This window comes from Gorilla gorilla, chromosome 18 (genome assembly GCF_029281585.2).
Source record: "Gorilla gorilla gorilla isolate KB3781 chromosome 18, NHGRI_mGorGor1-v2.1_pri, whole genome shotgun sequence".
Taxonomy (NCBI): domain Eukaryota; kingdom Metazoa; phylum Chordata; class Mammalia; order Primates; family Hominidae; genus Gorilla; species Gorilla gorilla.
In genome coordinates, this window is record NC_073242.2 from 12441649 (window position 1) to 12462877 (window position 21229).

Here is a 21229-nt window from a genome sequence, read left to right on the forward strand (position 1 = left end):
TTGGGTTTGTTAAAAGCCCATAGTGGTCTAAAACTCCGGTCCCCAATTCATTTTTTGTAAAGGGCCGTATAGCAAATACTTCTGTCTTTGCTGACTATATGGTCTATAGTAACCACTCAACTTTAGTGCAAAACCCTATATAAATAAGAGTGGCTGTGTACCAATAAAATTTTATTTCTTTATTACAAAAACAAACAGCTGCCCAGTGTGGTCTGTGGGCCATAGTGGCCTAGGGTTTACATTGCTACCCTTTTTCATATCACTGAACCCTCTCAACCTTCCTCCATCTTTCTTCCCAGGTAGGATAGTTGTTATTACCGTTTTAAACATAAGGAAACACACTCAGTGAAGAACTAACCTCCTCAGTTTCACACAGCCAACCTGGTACAAGTCTCTGGGCCTCAGGATATTGGTTCCTGTCAAGTTTGCCATTTCCTATCTGTGCTAAGGTGGAAGCTGTTCTAGTCACTGGGTATGCCATTCAGGAAAGTGCTTCTGATTTTCTGATTTTCACAGTTCTGACTCTTCTTTTTTTTTTTTTTTTAAAGACAGAGTCTCACTCTGTCACCAGACTGGAGTGTAGTGGCCCAATCTCAGTTCACTGCAACCTCCACCTCCCAGGTTCAAGCAATTCTCCTGCCTCAGGCAACCAAGTAGCTGGTACTACAGGCGCGCACCACCACGTCTGGCTAATTTTTGTATTTTTAGTAGAGACGGGGTTTCACCGTGTTGGCCAGGATGGTCTCTATCTCTGGACCTCGTGATCCACCCGCCTTGGCCTCCCAAAGTGCTGGGATTACAGGCGTGAGCCACCGTGTTCTGACTTTTAAAGGCCACTCCTCCAATTCTAGATTCTGTCTAATAGGTCCAGATTCCACTGTGAGAGTAGAAAAGATTGCACTCTATTACAAACCCTTCTGTATAATTTTAATCACATTCATGTATTACTCTAAAAAAATTTTTTAAAGAAAAATCATTGAACTCCAAGTGTTTATATACTGAGGTTGAATTAAATGGTTTTTTGTATTTTCTAAATTTCTAGTAAAAAGATATTCAGCCGGGCACGGTAGCTCATGCCTATAATCCCAGCACTTGGGGAGGCTGAGGCGGGTGGATCACTTGAGGTCAGGAGTTCGAGACCAGCCTTGCCAACATGGTGAAACCCAGTCTCTACTAAAAATACAAAAAAATTAGCCGAGCATGATGGCGGGCGCCTGTAATCCTGGCTACCTGGGAGGCTGAGACAGGAGAATCGCTTGAACCCAGGAAGTGGAGGTTGCAATGAGCCGAGACCACACCATTGCACTCCAGCCTGGGTGACAGAGCACGACTTCGTGTCAAAAAAAAAAAAAAGACATTCAGTGTAAATGTACAACTGACATTGCTCAAAGTGCTGAGTTATAAGACTTGTAAAAATACATTGTGATGTGTCTTGATGTAGGGCTATTTTTTCATCTTAGTTTATAACTTTTTTAAAATTATCACACAGTTTGGAATTTACCATAAGATTATACCACTAAGACCACTCTTTCTAGATAGGAGCTTTGCTTTTAGAAGAGACTAAAAAATCTAGTCATCTTACTCTTTTACATTTTTGTTTTGTTTTGGGTAATTGCAATAAAATCAATTCTAAGCTTCTCCTTTTTTTTTTTTTTTTGTTTTTGTTTTTGTTTTGTTTTGAGACGAAGTCTCGCTCTGTGACCCAGGCTGGAGTGCAGTGGCACGATCTTGGCTCACTGCAACCTCTGCCTCCCGGGCTCAAGTGATTCTCCTGCCTCAGCCTCCCGAGTAGCTGGGACTACAGGCGCCCGCCTAATTTTTGTATTTTTAATAGAGACAGGATTTCGCCACGTTGGCCAGCCTGGTCTCGAACTCTGACCTCAGGTGATCCACCCGCCTCGGCCTCCTAAAGTGCCGGGATTACAGGCATGAGCCGCCATGTCTGGCCCTAAGCTTCCTCTTTAATTTCATTATGTTGTTTTATTTTAAAATAAACAACTTAAATCCATAAATGGAGTATAGTGTAGCATTTAAAAGGAATGATGAGCTAGATCTGTGTTGGCATGAAAAGATCAGTACAACATAGTGCTGAAAAAGCAAAGTCCCTGCACAGGACATGATTCCGTTTATGTTTCAAAAATAAGACCTATTTGTATATGTGCCCATAGTTGGGTATATAAATGCATAGAAAAATAGCTGGGACAGTGCACAACAGATACTAACATATTACCTGTGTTTAAAATTTGGTAAAAATAACACTTAACTTTATTCTGGTAAAGATGCCCCCCCAGTTACAACTAAAATATTTGAACTCTGTACAGAGCTGGTAACTTAATTGGCATGTGTGAAAATAAGGCTTGTAGACCTGGCTTATGCCTGTAATCTCAGCACTTTGGGAGGCCAAGGCTGGTGGATCTCCTGAACCCAGGAGTTCCAGACTGGCCTGGGCAACATGGCAAAACTTCGTCTCTACAAAATATAAAAAAATTAGCCAGGTGTGCTGGCACATAACTATGGTCCCAGCTACTCAGGAGGCAGAGATAGGAGGATCACCAGAGTCCAGGGAGGTCGAGGCTGCGGTGAGCTGTGACCATGCCACTGCACTCCAGCTTGGGTGACAAGTGAGACCCTATCTCAAAAAAAATTTTTTTCTTTAATGTTTAAGTAAGAAAATAAGACTTGTGTACTTGTGTTACCCTTAGAGTTTTAGTCTCCTGATTATTCTGTGGCTTATGACTGTTGTATTTTCTTCCTTGAAATTTAGAAAATTACCAAAGAAATGGATGACTTCCTGCAAAAATTGAGGCAGAAGATCAAAATCGGAGTGGTAGGCGGATCGGACTTTGAGAAAGTGCAGGAGCAACTGGGAAATGATGGTAAATGATAGGTTGCTAATTACATCTGGTAAAAGATTAACTTCTTATGAGGATATTGTTGCCAAGTATCATAGGCTGCCCTAAAACCTTGTCCCCATATGGCGGACTTTCTGCTTCCTTTTTTGGGAAACACTTTCTTGGCCTTTGTTTTTCCTCTGCTTTTAATCCAGTACATTTCTGGAGTTACTGATGGAGAACTGGGGAGTCAGATGTGTGAGTAGATTCACCTAGAAAGGTCAGTGGCTGTATCTGCACATGGTAATCTCTCTGCCTGGAATACTTCTTGCTTGTACCCGTTCACAGCCCTTCTAGCCCCAGTCAGACCGGTCTTCATATTGTCCCTCTGACAGCCCCCCTCACCTCCCCATCACTGAAACAGAATCTCCAGCACAGGACCCCGAAAAACCAGAGAGGCTTATTGACCCCTTCACTGGAGAGTCTGACTTGATAGGTCTGTGGAGCCTGGGAATCCTATTTTAGTAAGTACCTCTGAGAGATTCTAGTGTACAGCCTTGCTAATGTAGCATTCTGTAACTATTGTAAACTATCCGATTATATGTTTTTGAAGAGCAGGAGTATGGGTTATTCATCTCCATAGCCCCAGGGCCTCCTGGCCTGTAAGAAATTGTAAGTGGATGCCAAGCGCGGTGGCTCACGCTTATAATCCCAGCACTTGGGGAGGCCGAGGCGGATGGATCTCCTGAGGTCAGGAGTTTGAGACCAGCCTGGCCGACATGATCAAACCCCATTTCTACTAAAAATACAAAAAATTAGCTGGGCGTGATGACGGGCACCTGTAATCCCAGCTACCCAGGAGGCCGAGACAGGAGAATTGCTTGAACCCAGGAGGCAGAGGTTGCAATGAGCCGAGGTCACACCATTGCACTCCAGCCTGGGCAATAAGAACGAAACTCCGTCTTGGGAAAAAAAAAAAAATTTATAAGTGGAGAGGTGGATGAATTGATTGTTCTTTTAACCCCTGTTGTCCCCAGAGTCCTCACATCTTGGAACCAGCTCCTCTAGAGCAAGATTTCTCACCTTCGCACTATTGATATTTTGGACCAGTTAGTTCTCCATTATGAAGGCTGTCCTGTGCATTGTAGGGTATTTAGCAACTTCCCGGGCCTCTACCCACTAGAGGCCCGCAGCATACACACACGCACACATACGGCTGTGACTACCAGAAATGTCTCCAGACATTGCCAAATGACCTCTGTGTAAAATCACCCCCGTTTGAGAACTACTGTTCTCAAAGATGTAATATGTTACAGTCCACATCTGTATGGACTGTATTTATAGGATCACCATTACTAGAAGAGTAATCTCTGCAGTCTCTTTAAAACTCTCTCTTCCACTTCCACTTCATTTTCCTGGTAGATCTCCTACTTAGAAATGCTATAAACCACATAGTGGGGATCATGAAGCCCTGAAAATCTTGTTACCTGCTCATGATCGCCCTTTCTGCATCTAGTTGTGTATTTAACCACTTGCTCAGGGAAGTTTTGTGTAGTGTAGCATAGTGTCTGCACCTGTCAGAGACATGCAACAATAGAATCAAAACATTCACAAGCCAAAAGACAGTTGAAGGCCCACCTGTATCAGAATCACCTGGGAAGCTTATTAAAATATGAGTGTGGGGTCCCCACCCAACACATAGGGGATCTGCATTTTAACAGGTACCTGAAGTTTGAGAATCCCTTCATTAAGGTTGACAACATGGATAGTTTCCAAACCAAACTGATTATAAGAATCACTGAAGAGCTTTTTTTAAAATTTATTTTATTTATTTATTTATTTTTATTTTTTTGAGACAGTCTTATTCTCTGGTGCAGTGGCACAATCTTGGCTCACTGTAACCTCTGCGTCCTGGATTCAAGTGATTCTTGTGCCTCAGCCTCCCAAGTAGCTGGGACTACAGGCGCCCACCAGCACGCCCAGCTAATTTTTGTATTTTTAGTAGAGACGGGGTTTTACCATGTTGGCCGGGCTGGTCTTGAACTTGCGACCTCAGGTGATCTGGCCACCTCGGCCTCCCATAGTGCTGGGATTACAGGCATGAGTCACCGTGCCTGGCCACCAAAGGTCTTTTAGTGCTTTGTTTTTTGTTTTTTTGGGTTTTTTTTTTTTTTGACATTAGACGGAGTCTTGCACCGTTGCCGAGGCTGGAGTGCAGTGGCACAATCTTGGCTCACTGCACCCTCTGCCTCCTGGGTTCAAGCAATTCTCCTGCCTCAGCCTCCCGAGTAGCTGGGGTTACAGGCGCCCGCCACCATGCCCGGCTAATTTTTTGTATTTTTAGTAGAGACGGGGGTTTCACTATGTTGGCGAGGCTGGTCTGGAACTCCTGACCTGGTAAAACCCCGCCAGCCTCAGCCTCCCAAAGTGCTGGGATTACAGGTGGAGCCACACCGCACCCAGCCCAAAGAGCTTTTTTAAAAATATATTTAGTCTGTCCCTCAGCAATTCTGATTCAGGAAGCGAGAGAGTAAAGCTTGGAAATCTGCATTTTCACACTGCCCTGGTTGCTGCTGGTGAACCATCAGCATCATGGACGAGTATCTTCCTCTACAGACAGTCAGGTTGAAGTCAGGGACATAAGATAACCTGTCACCAAGTCCCTAATCTCTTGCCCAGTCATCATCGTTTAAATGTGTAACCAAAAAGAGCCATTAAAAAAAACAAGGAACTTTTTTCCATACTCTTCTCTTAGTTTGTAAGATGAGATAGTCTTTCACAGTCCTTGCTGGAGTTTAGCGGTTTTATTGGTGGTCATTGTTAATCAAGGAGTAGAAACACAGGTTTTGATTCTTTGCATTCTAAGTGTTTTTTTGGTTTTGATTGTAGTGGTTGAAAAATACGATTATGTGTTTCCAGAAAATGGCTTGGTAGCATACAAAGATGGGAAACTCTTGTGTAAACAGGTAGGTTCTTGAGTATCTGAATTACTATATACTATTAAAAGTGTTTTCTAAAAGGGCATTTCACAATGAATGCCTCTAGGAAGATGAGGAACGGGTAGAAATGAATCTTTACTCTGTATTTTTTGTTTTGCATTTTGAACCATGTGACTATTACATATTCTAAATTGATAACTAAATTTTTATACTTTTTAAATCTAATATTTCTCTCTTTTCTTATTTTGTTTTTGAGACGGAGTCTTGCTCTGTCACCCAGGCTGGAGCTGGAGTGCAGCGGCGCGATCTCGGCTCACTACAACCTCTGCCTCCCTGGTTCAAGCAATTCTTACGCCTCAGCCTCCCCCATAGCTGGGATTACAGGCACACGCCACCACACCCAGCTAATTTTTGTATTTTTAGTAGAGACAGGGTTTCACCATGTTGGCCAGGCTGATCTCTAACTCCTGACCTCAAGTGATCCGCCCACCTCAGCCTCCCAGGGTGCTGGGATTACAGGCGTGAGCCACCACACCCAGCCTTTTCTTCTTTTTTTAAAAAGATGGGGTCTTGCTCTGTTAACCAGGCTGGAGTGCAGCGGTGCAATCCCAGTGGCCTAGAACTCCTGGGCACAGGTGATCCTCTGCCTCAGCCTCCCAAGTAGCAGGGACTACAGGCACATGCCACCATGCCTGGCTTTAAATCTATTAATGACATTTCTATGATGATAAAACTAGAGCAGCCTGCCTCACTATAAGCATTTTTTTTTTCTTTTTTCTTTTTTTGTGATGGAATCTCACTCTTGTCCAGGCTGGAGTGCAGTGGCTCAATCCTGGCTCACTGTAACCTCTGCCTCCTGGGTTCAAATGATTCTTGTGCCTCAGCCTCCCTAGTTGGGATTACAGGCATCCACCAGCATGCCCGGCTCATTTTTGTATTTTTAGTAGAGGCGGGGTTTCACCATGTTTGCCAGGCTGGTCTCGAGCTCATGACTTGAAGTCATCCACCTGCCTCAGCTTCCCAAAATGCTGGGATTACAGGCGTGAGCTGCCATGCCTGGGCACTATAAGCATTTTTAAGAGGTACTGTGTAGCTCTTAGTAGTAGTAAGATCATTCTATTCAGACATAAGAGAATGCCGAAGTGGAACAAATATATTTTCTGTCAATATCTGGAGATATTTTAATTGAATAAAAGTGGCAGCAGTAAGCTCTTTGGACCTTACAGGAAGCATTTGAACAATAATGAGTACAAAAATCTTGGGTGATGAAGCAGAAAATGCTTTTGACTAAAGCCTTTCTGGCTTGCCTAATGCTTTTGACCAGAGAAATAAGAGAAGGAATTAAACAGACAGTGGGGCATGTCACCATCACTGCTACATCAGCCTACTGATTTTCAACAATCGTGGCTGAAGACCCTGGGTTTGCTATGAAGCTGTTTTGAAAATGCTCCTGCTAAATCAAGTAACTCAAGTATTTTCTTCATCTAGAATATTCAAAGTCATCTGGGTGAGGCCCTAATCCAAGATTTAATCAACTACTGTCTGAGCTACATTGCGAAAATTAAACTCCCGAAGAAGAGGTGGGTTTGCTTTTAACAAAGAGGCATCACTGGAACATAGCGTAGTGTCACATGGTGGGTTAATGTGGGCATTCTCCAAATAGGATTATAAAAATCACCTAAAGAGTTTTAAAAACAAAGTCTGATATTTAGCCTGCCCCTTGGCAATTCTGATTCAGAAAGCCTGAGAGCCGAGCTTGGAAATCCACATTTTCTCTGGCTGCCCTGGTGCTGCTGGTTCACAGCAGGGTTCAGTAGCCACCATGGGCCAGCGAATTTAAATCCCAATCCCAGCACTTAGTAAGGAATAATTGGAAACAGTCCACAAAGCCAACAGTACAAGAATGATTACGTAAATGATGGCTTATCCACATGATGGAAATTTATACAGCCATTGAAGACCATATGCTTTCAAAGGCTGTCAGTGAGAGGAAACAGCAGTGAAGCAGCATGTACAAAAAGCAACAGAAACCCTAGATCGGGAAGTCTGAGACAGGAAGCCTTCGGGCCAGATCCACGTAAAACCCAAATCTGGTTGGCCTGCAGTGTTAAAGAAAATCGGATTAATTGCCGTCATGTAAAAGTCTGATTTTATGTTTGTTTTATTTATTTATGAATTTATTTTTGAGACAGAGTCTCACTCTGTGGCCGAGGCTGGAGTGCAGTGGCAGGATCTCAGCTCACTGCAACCTCCGCCTCCCAGGTTCAAGCAATTCTTCTGCCTCAGCCTCTCGAGTAGCTGGGATTATAGGTGCACACCACCATGCCCAGCTAATTTTTTTTTTTTTTTTTTTTTTTTTGTATTTTTAGTAGAGACGGCATTTCACTGTGTTGGCCAGGCTGATATCGAACTCCCAACCTCAAGTGATCCACCCGCCTTGGCCTCCCAAATTGCTGGTGTCAAAGGCGTGAGCCACCGTGCCCAGCCTGATTTTATGTTTTAAACATCTGGATTTCTGGCTTCTGTTGGCAAATCTGAGACCTGGCTACTCCGGCTCCCAGTTCCCCGCCAGCAGGTGCCACCTGAGCAGCTGCCACCTGACCCATGGACATTTGTTCCAGTCTTTCACAGACTGCTTCTCTCATTTTCTGTCTCCCTAGGCTTTCTTTTTGGTTTTTTTGTTTTGTTTTGTTTTGTTTTGTTTTTTGAGAGAGAGGATCTCGCCCTGTTGCCCAGGCTGGAGTGCAGTGGCATGATCATAGCTCACTGCAGCCTCAACCTCCTTGGCTCAAGTGATCCTCCTACCTCAGCCTCCTGAGTAGCTGGGACTACAGGCACATGCCGCCATGCCTGACTAATTTTTTAATTTTTTGTAGAGATAGGGTCTTGCCATATTGCCCAGGCTGGTCTCCAACTCCTGGCCTCAAGCCATCCTCCCACTTCACTCTCCCAGAATGTTGGGATTACAGGCATTAGCCACTGCCCCTGGCTTTCATAAATGTTTGGTTTGGGGACCTACCTTCTGCCATGGGTACAATTATCTCAGTTCCATTTTTAAAATAATAGTAATACTAATAATGATGAACATAAATGCCAACAGTGAAAAGACTGGCAGGAAATAGACCGAAATATTAACAGTGGCTATTTCTTGATGGTGAGGTTGCAAGTGATTTCTTTGAAATCCTTCTCATTTTTACCCCCAGTTTTCAACACTTACTATGTAACACCTTAATCATCGGGGTTGGAATTAAGTGGCAATTCAATTTCAGGGCTGGGTGTACTTCAGAGGCTGCTTCACACTGTTAGGATTCATAACCTGAGCGCCTCCTGCTGAGCATCTCCAGCCAGAGTGCAGGAATGTCCCTTAGCCGAGGAGGAGGCCTGCGTGAGACAGGCTGGACATGGACTTGGTTATTGTTGCAGCTGTGTAATGAGCACATGAGGACTTATCCTATTCTGTTTACTTTTGTGTGTGTTAGAAATTTTCCATGGCAAAAAGATAAAATATACAAATATCCCAGGTCAGTTCCATTTTTACTTTGGGCTGAGCACTAAGGGAGGATTTAAAAAAAAAAAAAAAAAGGCATAATCCTGTCCTCAAAGAGCGTATCATTTAGCAAGGGAGAGGGATGTGGAGAGCCACAATTCCAGAACAATAGAAGAGACCTGGTGAATCCAGGAGGCAGAACTGAGACCCACCTTGATCCACATTTGTCCACATTTGCCTGACAACACTGACTACATGCCCCACGATGGCCAGGCAGATGCAGTAAGACTTGAGAGGGCCCAGGTCTTTAGGGCGGAGCTGATTGCTTAGTAAACCGCGTTCAGCCTTGTTTTGGGGAAGGCGTTCTAAACGGCGTCAGCTTCTCCCTGTGCCTTGGAAATGAGAAGAAGAATATGTCCTTGAGTTGGGGGGAACTAATTGAGCTCTTTTTCTGATCATTAGGACCCTTAGCCCTAGGGTCACCCGGGGCACGGTCACCCGTCCCCTAGTGCCTCAGTGCTTATACACACGAGGTAGAGGACAGGCTGGGCCTCTGCCAACTCCGGGACGGCCTGGACGTGGGATTATTGAGAGAGATTTTTAGGCTCGCATATTTTGTTACATCATTTGCCTCTTTCTCTGCAAGTTGAGCACAATAGGAGAGAGGACCCAGCCGATTGAGATTTTGCTGTTTTTACTTTGATGAGTATTCATTGCTTCCCAGTTTACAAAGTACCTTTACATAACTGGCATGTTTGATTTTTAACAAGGCCCTTTGGAGGTAACCAGAGCAAGTGCCATTAGCCTTTCTGTAGGTGAATAAGAGGAGGCTTGGAGAGGTGCCCAGAGCCACACAGCCTCCTAAGAGGCCACACTGACATGGAATCAGGTCATCAGCCCTGCACGTGGCATGTGGTCTCTCGGTATTTCCGATGGCCAGTGCCAGGACATCAGGTCTGTGAGATTAAAATAGTAGAAAAAGATGAGGGAAATGTTTCGTAGGGTTCCCAGGCATCAGCGTTTAGAACTGGAAGACACTTTTCACTGCATAGTTTGTCAGAGAACGCTTAAATTTCATTGGTCAGAATGATATCTAGCTTACAAGTTATCTGAACTTTTAAGAAACTGGGTGGTTTTCTTTTTTTGGTTGTGGGGTTTTTGTTTGTTTGCTTGTTTTGTTTTTTTGAGACAGAGTCTCTGTCGCCCAGACTGGAGTGCAATGGCACGCTCTCAGCTCACTGCAACCTCCGCCTCCCGGGTTCAAGCGATCCTCCTGCCTCAGCCTCTCAAGTAGCTGGGACTACAGGCATGCGCCACCATGTCCAGCTAATTTTTATATTTTTAGGAGGGACAGGGTTTCATCTTGTTGGCCAGGCTGGTCTTGACTCCTGACCTCAAGGAATCCGCCCGCCACAGCCTCCCAAAGTGCTGGGATTACAGGTGTGAGCCAAAGAAACTGTTTTCAGACTCAAACTGGAAACCGTGGAAAAAAAACTCTTTGTTTTTTGTTTTTTATTTTTTGTTTGTTCGTTTGTTTTTTGAGACGGGGTCTCCCTCTGTTACCCAGGCTGTAGTGCAGTGGTAGGATCTCGGTTCACTGCAGCTTCCACTGCCCGGGCCCAAGCAATCCTCCTGTCTCAGTCTCCCAAGTAGCTGGGAATACAGGCATGCGCCACCATGCCCGGCTAATTTTTGTATTTTTTGTAGAAACGGGGTTTTGCCATATTGCCTAGGCTGCTCTCAAACTCCTGAGCTCAAGCCATTCACCCACCTTGGCCTCCCAAGGTGCTGGGGTTAATAGGTGTGAGGTACTGCGCCCAGCCAAAAGAACATCTTTAAACATCGTCATTTGAAGTGACTAAACTAATGTTAGTTTCTCATTTTCTGTGATCAAATCAAACATTTAGGAGCTGTCTGCTACTGGGTAAATTGAATTTCCTCAGTTATTACTGAGGCTCGTTGGACAATTCTCAGAGCCTTTTTCTGTGTAGCTTTGCTTGGTACTATCAGTCTGTTCAGAAGCTCCGTAGCAAAATAGATGTCTGGTACATGTATTTTCAGACTCTTCAGGGAAATGACTGCTGTTGCCAGTGCTGGAAATCGTTTTCATAGCTCTTTATTAACCATAAAATTATCTGCCCAGTAGCAGCACTGTGCAACAGAAATAGAAAGTGAGCTATGTATAATTTTAAATTTTCTGTAGCCACATTTTGAAAGAATGAAAAGGAAGAGGTGAAATGAATTTTAATAATATATTTTATTTAGCCTGATATTTCTAAAATATGACTTTTTTTTTTTTTTGGAGACAGGGTCTCACTCTGTCACCCAGACTGGGTGCAGTGATGTGATCTCAGCTCACTACAACCCCTATCTCCCAGGCTTATGGAATCCTCCTGCCTCAACCTCCTGAGTAGCTGGGATTATAGGCATGCATCACCATGCCAGGCTATTTTTTGTAGAGACAGAGTTTCGCCATGTTGTCCAGGCTCAAAATATGAGCATTTTAACACAAAGTCAATATACAACATGATTGATGCAATTACATTCCTTTTTCATACCAAATCTTTCAAATCTAATCTCAATTCATATTAGCCACATTTCAAGTCTTAATAGTCACAGTAGTTCATGGCTACCATATTACACAGCACAGAGCTGAGAAACATTGACCACACTAGCTTCTGCTATGTAGAATTTCCCAAGATTTTAGGCTGTTTATCTATGATGTTGCCCAAATAAATAATGTGTTTTTGGAGAAACTCTGTCAACCTTTCATTCCCAGGGGTACTTTCATTGAATTCCGAAATGGGATGTTAAACGTGTCCCCTATTGGAAGAAGCTGCAGCCAAGAAGAACGCATTGAGTTCTACGAACTCGATAAAGTACGTCTTTCTGAAATATCTTTGGTGAATGGCTGGGTTTATGGAAATAAGATATGGCCTGGTGTGGTGGTTCATGCCTGTAATCCCAACACTTTGGGAGGCCAAGGCAGGAGGATCACTTGAGCCCAGGAGTTCAAGACCAGCCTGGGCAACATAGTGAGACCTCATCTCTACAAATAATTAAAAAAAAATCAGCTGGGCATGGTGGCACACACCTGTGGTCCCGGCTATTTGTTTGGCTGAGGTAAGAGGATCACTTGAGCCTGGGAGGTTGAAGCTGCTGTGAGCTATGATCATGCCACTGCGCTCCAGCCTGGGCAACAGAGCAAGACCCCCATCTCAAAAACTAAACAAATAAATAAATCAATAAGATAATCCTACCTTTGTGGCCAGTAGTTAAAACTGTGCTTTCTAAACTGCAATACAAGAAACAATTGGTATCTTTTTGTTTTTCTCAGAAAGAAAATATAAGACAAAAGTTTGTAGCAGATCTACGGAAAGAGTTTGCTGGAAAAGGCCTCACGTTTTCCATAGGTATTGTATATATTGCCTGTGTTCCAAACTTGGATACACATTTCCCAGAGTTTGTTGTGGGCCAATGAGCTATTATTGATAATGAAGTATGTGCAGTTTTAGGTGGGCAGGAAGATTAAATGAGCAGTCCAGTCTATAGACAAAAACCAACCACTCTCTTTTCTGCATAATTAGCCATAATAGGACTTGCCTAGTCAAGAAACAGCTTACACGCTGTTGGGCTTGGTTCTAAATTCTTACCCAACAGCATTCTTTCTACCTGGACTCCTCTCATCAAAAGAGGAGCACTTTGATTACTAAAGAGTAGGAACTTCTCACACCTTTGGGCAGAAGAGAAGCACTATAGTGAACTCCATAAGGGAGACATGGAATTGAACCCCTTAGGTAAACTAGACCGATGTTTTGGAATCGTAGAATGTTTCAACAGCAAGGAACCTTAGGGGCCAATTGGGTGGCTTTTACAGATCAAGAAACTGAGGCCCAGAAAGGAGAAGAGACTTGTCCAAGTTCACAAAGCTGTTGTTTACACAGCCAGTGTGTGAACGTTTCTGGTGTCTAATGCAGAGTTCTTCCTGCAGCACGGACATCTCAGGCTTGTCTTTTGTTAGAATATTCCTGCCAAATGCTTTGCACACCGATTTCTCTTGTCAGTGCTAATGAGTCATTGCTCAAAGCCTCCTCATTTTACTAGCTTTCATAAAGGTACAGGTTGTAGGAAAACTGGAATGGCAAAGGGATTATATTTAACAGATGAGTGGGTGGGTTTTTTGTCTTCCTGAACTGTGAGATGGACATCTTTCTGACAAAGCTTTGAAAGGGTTTTTGTTGCCTATGAGCACTGCCTGTAAATCACCTTCAGTGAAGATTCTCATTTTTCCTGCAAAATATGCCGGATGCAACCTGCTTCCGGGCATTTTCCACTGAGGGTGTGTTAAAGCCCGAGACAAGCACAGCAGAATGAGGCTGGTATCAGATTTTTCATAAGCATGCTTCCTTTAAACCACATGCTTGACAGGGCGCTTAAATGCAAATGCATTTCTCACTCTGAGTTGGCATTCTGTGCCTCAGTTTTAGACCTATGTGAAATAATGCTGGAAAAAAACAATGTAGAATTAATTTCTAGAACCTATGCATGAAGTAGTCTAAGTAGCAAACTAGAGTACTGAAAATCAACCTTGGCAACCCACTAACTGACAAAAGAGTAAATTGTTTTTTTCAGTGACATATCATTAGCCCCTTTTTCACCTTTTGCCTTTGTGTGCCCCGTCCCCACCCGGCAGGAGGCCAGATCAGCTTTGATGTCTTTCCTGATGGATGGGACAAGAGATACTGTCTGCGACATGTGGAAAATGACGGTTATAAGACCATTTATTTCTTTGGAGACAAAACCATGCCGGTAAGTAGAGAAGTGTTTGTGCAGCTTCATTGTTGCATTTGCGCTTGAGGGGAGAAATTGACAACTGGGCTGTTTTTCCTGTAGCTACACTTTACCCACCCGCCCTGCTCAAACTGAGCAGTGGCTTCTGTCCTGGAGAGCGGGGTGATTGAGCCACCTTCCCCTCTAAGCTCAGACCCCCGACGCCTCTGTGGAGGCAAGGATCACACTGCATGTTAGTTGATCCTTTTCACCTTGCTTTGGAATTAAACATCGGCCACCCTGTGTGCCTTCCAGAATACCAGTCCCCGGTGCCACTGTCAAACCCTCTCTGCGTTTCAAAGCTCTGGCTGTTTCAACCTCATTTTTCCACTGTATTTGTCCACCCGAGGCATTCATTCTAAGTTGAACACGAGGGGTCATGAACGATGGGAGGATAGGGAATGATCTCATGAGCCTGAAACAGGAGAGGGCACCAGCAACAGCAAAGAGGCCAAGTGAGTCCCAGGCATCACACACGGCGGGTGCTTGGAGCTGCCCCCAAGGGATGTCAGAAATCTCGAGTCCAGGACCAAATCTAAACTGAGAACTGAGAGCAGAGCCCAGTGTTAAAGGCCAGGGCCAGCAGGAGGAATACATAGAAGAAATGCCCCCAGGTGTCCTCTCCGTGGGGCAAGGTGGATCCCCAGGAGGTCAGAGAGGCGTTGCTGCCATCAAAGGCCCAAGAGGAGGCTCATCACCACCCAGCTTTGGGCCAGCTCCTTTTCTTTCTCTTTTTTTTTTTTTTTTTTTTTTGAGACAGAGTCTCGCTCTGTTGCCCAGGCTGGAGTGCAGTGGTGCAATCTTGGCTCACTGCAACCTCTGCCTCCCAGGTTCAAGCAATCCTTGTGCCTCAGCCTCCTGAGTACCTGATATTACGGGCATGCACCACCACACCTGGCTGATTTTTGTGTTTTTAGTAGAGATGGGGTTTTACCATGTTAGCCAGGCTGGTCTCAAACCCCTGGGCTCAAGTGATCCAATCACCTCGGCCTCTCAAAGTTCTGGGATGACAGGTGTGATTTTTAGTACAGACAGGGTTTCATCATGTTGGCCAGGCTGGTCTTGATTCCTGGCCTCAAGGAATCTGCCTGCCTCAGCGATCCACCCACCTCGGCCTCTCAGTTCTGGGATGACAGGCCGCGCCCAGCCCCATCACCTTTTCAGTTCCTCCCATCCTCTGGGCCCCTCTGCCTCCCTCCCACATGCAGCCTGGGGGTGTTGGTTACCTTGCCATCAGCAGGCCCCTATCAGGCTTTCTCGCCATCCTGCACCTAGCAGGTGCATCATAAATGCTGCATATTCAGAGTTTCTCATCCCTCTGATCTCTGGTCCACTCCAAAATCCTTGCCGCACTGCTAAGATCTACCCATGAAAGGTTTGCTTTTCAGCAGGGTCCCCACGTCACAGTCTTCCAGCATGAGGGGTACACAGTGGTAGTAGAGGCTTGTTTCTTATTTTCAGAATGATAAAACTGAAACCCATAAAGGGTAAGGGATTTGCCGAAGGTCACACAGCTAATGACAGAGCTGGTGGCACCAGAAGAAGTCTACCTGTTCTTTGTATGTTTTAAATAGCTTTATTGAGGTATAATTGATCAGCAAAAGCTGTACATATTTAACGCTCACAGTTTCGTGAGTTTAATCATTGTGCCTCTTTGGTTTTGGGGGCAGTTTGGGATCTTTTTGTTGCTATTGTTATAAGAACACTTAATATGAGATATTCCCTCTTAACAAGTTTCTAAGTGTACAATACAGTATTGTTAACTGTAGGCACTTCTGTTTGTCCAACAGATCTGTAGAACTTACACATCTTACATAACTGAAACATTACACCCATTGAACAACAGCTCTCCATCTCCCTCCTCCACCGCCCCGTCCCTGGCAACCACCGTTCTTTTCTCTGCTTATATGACTTTAGCACCTTTAGATATCTGATACAAGGGGAATCATGCAGTATTCATCCTTCTGTAAGGGGCTTATTCACTCAGTATGTCTTCTTAGTTTACTCATGCTGGCACAAATGGCAAGTTTCCTTCTTTTTTAAGGCGGAATAATGTTTCATGGTATGAATACACTACATTTTCTTTCTTTTTCTTTTTTTTTTTTTTTTCTTGAGGCAGAATCTTGCTCTGTCGCCCAGGCTAGAGTGCAGTGGCACCATCTTGGCTCACTGCAACCTCCAGCTCCCTGGTTCCCTGGTTCAAGTGATTCTCGTGCCTCAGCCTCCCAGTTAGTAGCTGGGATTACAGGAGCCTGCCACCACGCCCGGCTAATTTTTGTATTTTTAGTAGAGACAGGGTTTTGCCACGTTGGCCAGGCTGGTCTCGAACTCCTGGCCTCAAGAGATTCACCTGCGTTGGCCTCCTAAATTGCTGGGATTACAGGCGTGAGCCAGCATGCCCGGTCAGAATATACTCCATTTTCTTGATCCATTCTTCTGTCAGTAGACACATGAGTTGTTTCCGTATCTTGGCCATTATGAATAAGGCTTCAGTGAACAGGGGGGTACAGATACCTCTTTGAGATCCTGACTTCGTCCTTTTGGCCATCTACCCATGGATTAAAGACTTAAATACAGGACCTGAAACTGTAAAACTCCTAGAAAAAAAACATAGGGAAAAAGCAATGATCTTTTAGATGTGACGCCAAAAGCACAGGCAACGAAAGCAAAACAAACAAGTTGGACAACGTCAAACTAAAAAGCGTCTGCACCTCAAGGGAAATAATCAGAATGAAAAAGCAACCTACAGAGGGGAAGAGAATATTTGCAAACCATATATCTGATAAAAGGGCTAGTATCCAAAATGTATAAGAAACTCCAGCAACTCAATGGCAAAAACAAAAAAACAAAAAAAATTTAAAAAATGAGCAAAGGACTTGAATAGACAGTTCTCCAAAGAAGACATGCAGATGGCCAGTGGGTATATAAAAAAAGGCTCAACATCAGTGCTCAGGGAAATGCAAATCAAAACCACAATGAGATAAACCTCACAGCTGCCAGGATGGCTATTTTATTTTATTTTATTTTATTTTATTTTATTTTATTTTATTTTATTTTATTTTATTTTATTTTGAGATGGAGTTTTGCTCTGTCACCCAGGCTGGAGTGCAGTGATGCGATCTTGGCTCACTGCAACCACTGCCTCCTGAGTTGAAGCTATTCTTATACCTCAGCCTCCCGAGTAGCTGGGATTACAGGCGCCCACCACCATGCCCAGCTAATTTTGTATTTTTAGTAGAAATGGGGTTTCACCATGTTGGCCAGCCTGGTCTCGAACTCATGACCTGAAGTGATCCGCCCACCTCGACCTCCCAAAGTGCTAGGCTTATAGGCGTGAGCCACCACACTGGGCCAGGATGGCCAATTTTGTTTTTTTTTAATGTTGGTGGCCGGGTGCGGTGGCTCACACCTATAATCCCAGCACTTTGGGAGGCCAAGGTGGGCGGATCACCTGAGGTCAGGAGTTCCGAGACCAGCCTGACCAACATGGAGAAACCCCATCTCTACTAAAAATACAAAATTAGCTGGGCATGGTGGTGCACACCTGTCATCCCAGCTACTTGGGAGGCTGAGGCAGGAGAAATGCTTGAACTCTGGAGGCAGAGGTTGCAGTGAGCTGAGATCGCGCCATTGTACTCCAGCCTGGGCAACAAGAGCGAAACTCGGTCTCAAAAAGATAAAATAAATGTTGGCGAGGGTGTGGAGAAATTAGAACCCTTGTACACTGTTGTGGGAAATGTTAAATGTCATAGCTATGATGGAAAACTATATAGTGGTTCCTCAAATTAAAAATAGAACTGCCGTATGATCCAGCAGTCCCACTTACAGATATATATCCAAAATAATTGAAATCAGGATCACAAAGAGATACCTGCTGTTTAAAATAAAATAAAATAAAGACAGGGTCTTGCTGTTTTACCCAGGCTGTACTCCAACTCCTGAGTTCAAGCAATTGTCCCGCTTCAGCCTCCCAAGTAGCTGGAATTACAGGCGTGCACTACCACAGCTGGTGATACCTGCTATTTAAATGAGTGTGCTTTCCACTACAATAAGCTCTCTCTCAGTGGGGTAGAAAGATCTTGTTCTAAATCCCAGATGAACTGGGTGCTTTGAAGGAGGTGTAGCGTTCAGGTTTGTTCTTAATGACAGTTACAAATGGTTTTATAACCACATCCTTTTGTTGAAATGCTTTTGATGCAGAAATGCTTTCAGTGCAGGCTTTGGAAAAGATCACCGTCTGACTTCATGTCTTTAAAAAAATTAAGCTAATGAAATGACACCTAGGATCTAAGGGATGCCCGGAAGCTTCCTCAGTCCTTCTCTAGCTTGGTGCCATTTCTTGTAGACAGAGAGGAGAGCTGTTAAGACACACAACAGCAGATTGTTCTGTAATGATGACATTCTTGCTTCATGTAAATAGCCATCTAGAAGCCTTAGTTGGGATTTTGCAGAATGGAATGCGGTTCTTGGATAATCAGAAAATGACTTATTTTGGGAATTCTTCATTTGGGAATTGGAGGGTTTTCTATTCTGTTTAACCATTGCATTACCATGCCTGGATTCTATTTTTAAAATCTTACCTACTTTTTAAAAAATGAGTATTATTTAATGGAAGCTTTCCCCCAATTGTAAATTAACCTGTGCATTCATTATAGAAAATTAGAGCAAGTACGAAGAAGAAAAGGAAAGTCACCTATAATCATCCAACAATGTTCCAGCCTTTCTATGTATATGATCCCAAAAGTGGGATCCTTACATGTTGTTTTAGTTTTAGTTTTCTTTGTCTTAACGTATTTTATTTTTCTCATATTAGTGAATATTCTTTGCAAAGAAGATTTTTTTTTTTTTTTTTTTTTTTTGAGACAGAGTCTTGCTCTGTCACCCAGGCTGGAGTGCAGTGGCGCGATCTCGGCTCACTGCAAGCTCCACCTCCCGGGTTCACACCATTCTCCTGCCTCATCCTCCCGAGTAGCTTGGACTATAGGCGCCCACCACCACTCCCAGCTAATTTTTTGTATTTTTAGTAGAGATGGGGTTCACCATGTTAGCCAGGATGGTCATGATCTCCTGGCCTCGTGATCCGTCCGCCTCGGCCTCCCAAAGTGCTGGGATTACAGGCGTGAGCCACCGCGCCTGGCGCAAAGAAGATTTGTAATGGCTGTATAATATTCTCTCATTAGGCATCAGTTACTCACCTCCCTCGTAGCGGCACGTTGGGTGGTTTAAGGGGTTTTGCTATGATAACTAATGCTGTGGTGAACATTCTTGCACGATTCTTTGCCCCCATCCCTGATCCTTTTCGTCAGCGGTTTTCTAGAAATGGGAATTAGCAGTCCAGCCATGTAAACCTTCAAACAACCTATCAGTTCTTGAAACTTCAGGCGCAGAGCAATCCAAATACTAGCCTTACACTTTGCATTTTCAGTGATAGACATTTAGAAAGCTGGGGTTTTTTCCTTTCCTAATGAAGTTTGATGTTTTTGCCGGCGTCCAGGGAAGTGATCCTGAGCTGAGGCTGTCAGTAAAAAAGCCATTTCTCAGCCAGGCCCTGAGGCTTAGCAGCCTCTTCCAGCAGCACAGCCTCCAGGAGGCAGAGTCTGGTGTTACATAAAGGGTACCGTCTGCTTGGAGCAACTCAAGAGCAGAGTGAGGAAGTGAGGCGTTGGCCGTTGCTTTTCAAAATATTTGCCATCTCAGAAACCCTGTCATTCTTCCCATCAGCCACAAAAGCCAGCGTTTCTTAAAATCTGGCTCTGAGTTCAGCATGGAGGCCCTGGGCCTGGCATGGAGTACCTTGGTTTGTTGCAGAGAGAGAGAGATGGCAAGGGCAGAGAGCACACACCACACATGGCTCTGCATGGCTTTCCAGAAACCACACTGGCTGGATCACCCTCAGCCACTCTGAATTCGCAGGCAAGAGAACCTGTACTTACCCATGCTTTCTGTAAAAGTCATCTTGGCTTTAAGGCAGTTGCAACATGAAAACATTCTAACACTTCATGAATATCAGCAGCTGGTTTGGTTTTTGACTTGACACTTCCATTTTAGGTAATTTGGCTATCAGTGCACTCAAGCATGTGTGAAAGACTCACGCAGAGGGTTCAGGGTTGGGGACAGCCCCGCTGCTCCTCAGGAGGCTGGCCACATGACAGTGGTCTGTCTCTGCACTGGGATGCCATGTAGCTGTAAAAACAGTCCATGTGGACCCATCTCTAGGGCTTTTTGTTAGGTGATCAAAGCAAAGTGCAGGACAATATAAGTAATGTGCTGGCTACATTTTTGTCTAAAGAGGGCAAAGGAATTTCTCTTTTTGTTAGCTTATAAATGCATAAAAGGAGTCTGAATGGATGAAATTTACAGAGGTTACTGTGGGGGTGGGGACAAGGACAGGAGAGAGAATTGCCACCTAGGTCTTACTCTTTCTTAATATGTTTGAACTATATGAATGTGCTATCTATTGAAAAATAAAATTTTTAAATCAACTTGAGAAAAGGATCTCAGTAATCCCTGTAATCCTGGCTACTAGGGAGGCTGAAGTGGGAGGATTACTTGAGCCTAGGAGTTCAAGATTATAGTGAGCCACGATTGCGCCACTACACTCCAGCCTAGGCAACAGAGCGAGACCTCGTCTCTTAAAAAAAAACAATAAAAATTAAAAATTTTTAAAAATTGAAAAAAGGGAGGAAATGTAAATCTTCCAGCACTTCCTCAGTGTCAGACCCTGAGCTGGACACTTATGTTGTACATGCTCCCAGGTGAGACAGCAGCATCCTCCCTCTTACAGGGGAGGCACAGTGGGAAGTCCAGGGTCTCAGCTAGTCAGAGACTAAGCTGGGATCTGAAAGCCTTGCCTCTGTCATTCTCCTACATCGCTTCTAAAATGCTACCTGCCTTCCTTTTAACTAAATTGTGCAACATTTTATTCTCCAGAAATGTTAATAAGGAATATCTGCCTTTAAAATTAGCTTAAAAATACAAAAATTAGCTGGGCGTGGTGGCGCACGCCTGTGATCCCAGCTACTCAGGAGGCTGAGGCAGGAGAAGCGCTTGAACCCGGGAGGCGGAGGTTGCAGTGAGCTGAGATTGTGCCATTGCACTCCAGGCTGGGCAACAGAGTGAGATTCTGTCTCAATAAACAAATA

The 21229-nt window shown here is 44.2% G+C and overlaps 1 protein-coding gene across 2 annotated transcripts in view; it reads left to right on the plus strand.

Annotated features, from left to right (window-relative positions):
• The window catches only part of PMM2 (phosphomannomutase 2), a 52096-nt gene that overhangs the window by 1335 nt on the left and 29532 nt on the right, over positions 1-21229 (plus strand). For both annotated transcript variants that reach the window (XM_004057175.5, XM_063699988.1), the window contains exons 2-7: positions 2765-2876; positions 5721-5797; positions 7259-7350; positions 12037-12136; positions 12595-12670; positions 13951-14066. In XM_004057175.5, the coding sequence (XP_004057223.1) occupies positions 2765-2876; positions 5721-5797; positions 7259-7350; positions 12037-12136; positions 12595-12670; positions 13951-14066 (573 nt within the window). The remainder of the gene's footprint in view (positions 1-2764; positions 2877-5720; positions 5798-7258; positions 7351-12036; positions 12137-12594; positions 12671-13950; positions 14067-21229) is intronic.